Below are 2,643 nucleotides of genomic sequence, written 5' to 3' on the forward strand. Positions count from 1 at the left end.
ATAATAGGTTATATTTCGTTATGTATTCTATGTTCTCTATTCTATTTTTTTTCCATAATGTTAGTTTTTTGGGTTATTTTTGTTTGATTTTTAGACATTACTTGAGCGCTTGGCTGACAAGACCGGGGAGCTAGCTAGGTGCATTCTAGCACTTATCTAGTTGGTTAACGAGGCTTGGCGCGGTTACAGGGAATAATGTGAATTTTCGGCAGGTTTTAGATGCTGCGCAGGTACTGATAAACCATGATCATAACCCACATTTGCTCAGTTTGATGAAGAGTTCTGGGAAATGCTGATAATATACGGGCGTTAGTAGAGGTTGAGTGTGCTATATTGAAGATGGCTAATTTGAAGGATTTTCCATCTTTTAGCCTTGGATTGACTCGGGAGTTTGGACACGATGTGTGGGGTGATGTGTCTAATATTGCTAGGGTGATTAATGAAGGTCATGATGACCATGGTGTGGGTGGTGGTATTGGCCGGGTATGTTTCATTTTTATGTTTTGTACTCGTTTATGTGTGTCTGCTTTCTAATATGTTTGTGCTCAGTAACAAAGCATTGTTTGTCAAATACTTAATTTTTGTAGTTCTTTATGTTACTCTCTCCATTTTTGTCTTGTGTTTTTCTTTGTGGGATGCAGGATGCGAATATTGATCACATTTCTGGATCTCAACATGGTGGTTGCTCAGGTGTTAATGGTGAACAACAAGTTCATGATGGGGGTGTGGATGGTGGTTTGGATATGGTGTGTGTGTTCTTTCATAGGATTTTATTTTTTTGTGCTCATTCGGTTATGTTTGTGTGCCCTTTTGATTTTATTTAGTTATCCTTTATGTTGTTATAATAACTTGGGTATGCTTTATTCAATCGGTTGGAGGTCTACGCGCAAATGAGGGGGGTCAATTAAATGTTGGGGCCCTGGTAAGTTACATGTTAATATTCACTATTTTGGTGTGCCTCTTCGTTCTGGGATGTGTGCATTGTTGGTACTTGTACGTTGTTTTGTTAGGGATTTGTATTATTTCTTTGTAATTGGTGTTTGTTTCGTATATGCATGCGAAGACTGAAACGTTTGGTGGGCGTTGTTCCTGTAGTTGCTGGAGTATGGGGAGTGGTTGGTGGGCCCTTCACGGTAGGGTGTTAGTTTAAGTGACATTGTAGATGGTCGGTCGTTCGTTACACCCACGGAGGTTATTTATTTTTTTTATGTTTGATCGTCATTTTCCCTTTTGGCATTATTCATCTACAATAGCCTTGTTTTAATTTAATGCTCTTGTGGGTTTCTAGCAGGTTGTTCCTCGTGTGGGTTCCACATTTGTTTGTCTTGCTCCACGCAAGGCAAATAGACCAGCTCGTACTGTTTTGGGGTCAGTTCGTCGTAGTGGTGTACCAGCTCGTACTGTTTTGGGGTCAGTTCGTCGTAGTGGTGTCCACTCTATTGCTTCTTTGGGGTCAGTTCGTCGTAGTGGTGTCCACTCTATTGCTTCTGTGCCTTCACTCGATTTATTGGATGATGTCAACTTTTTCAAGTGGGTGCTCAAGTATGGGAGTGATGATTTGAAAGTTGTCATTGCATTTGTACCTCTTTGTCATGCCGAATGTTTTTTTTTTCCTATTTGTGATGAATGCTCACATGATTTTGTAGGCATGAGTTTTTATTCCCTTACACTGGTCAAACTGTTAGTCGTAACGATATATGTNACAAGTGTCTTTGTTGTTTTCGAGCTGGACTCCATGATCGTCAATTAACGTTAGTCCAAGGTTGAGATTGCTATCCGGAATGGTGATCTCTAGTGGCGAGGAAATATTGTCGACTTTGGTTGTAATGTGATCGGTGACAGGTGGATCCTTTTCCTCGGTTTGATGGGGCGGAGCAAGTAGATGTTGGGCCTCTGTAATTGGTCGCCATATTTTCTTTGGCGGAGCAACAAGCTTTTGTGGAGGTAGCTTTGGAGGAGCAGGGTGAACTTGAGGATGTGCAGCTTGAGATGAAAGGATTGATGGCTGAAGTTGGTTACGACATTCTTCTTGAAGATGGTCAAGTCTACTGCAAAGCGAGCAGTAGGGAGGGATGTGTTCGTACTTCACTGACTGAGAAAATCCCCCACAAGAGCCATGATGAATCCAGACTTGGTCTGGGATTGGTTTCGACACATCCAATTCCACGCACACTCTGGCAACTGAAGGACGATTCAGAGATAGAGTGGATGCGTCAGCTTTGAGAGGGGTTCCTATTAAGTTGGCGATTGAGAAAACAGCCTGCTTGTCCTGAAGGTGTACCGGTAAGCCCTCAAAGCAAATCCATACTGGCACCACTGGTGACTCAACATCTGGTCGGAAATCTGGAGTCCATTTGAAAATCCTCATAATATAGCCTTGTATGGACCAAGCTTTTCGTAACCAGCAACGTTGATAGTCATCTTCCTTGTCGAAGTTAATAAGAACATGTCTTTGTTCTAAGAGGCCGAGAGTGAAATGGCCAGCAAAACCTATCTTGTCAAAAGCTTTTTTGAGGAGGGCCATGGATGGGCGACCTTTCACAAATTTTCCGATCAAGGCAAATTTGAATCTTTGGGATAAGGATTGGATATCTTGATCGGAGAAGCTAACAGCAGGCATACCTTTGAAACGTTCTGGCGGTC

General features: G+C 42.1%; 1 protein-coding gene across 1 annotated transcript in view; it reads left to right on the forward strand.

The window, feature by feature from the left end:
• The first annotated feature begins 339 nt into the window (after positions 1–339).
• Positions 340–2,643, forward strand: part of LOC116002317 — a 7,336-nt gene continuing 5,032 nt past the window's right edge. Inside the window, exons 1-3 of the mRNA XM_031242428.1 lie at positions 340–483; positions 642–746; positions 1,292–1,339. Coding sequence (XP_031098288.1) covers positions 340–483; positions 642–746; positions 1,292–1,339 — 297 coding nt within the window. The remainder of the gene's footprint in view (positions 484–641; positions 747–1,291; positions 1,340–2,643) is intronic.

The sequence above is a fragment of the Ipomoea triloba genome, chromosome 13, assembly GCF_003576645.1.
Source record: "Ipomoea triloba cultivar NCNSP0323 chromosome 13, ASM357664v1".
Taxonomy (NCBI): Eukaryota; Viridiplantae; Streptophyta; class Magnoliopsida; order Solanales; family Convolvulaceae; genus Ipomoea; species Ipomoea triloba.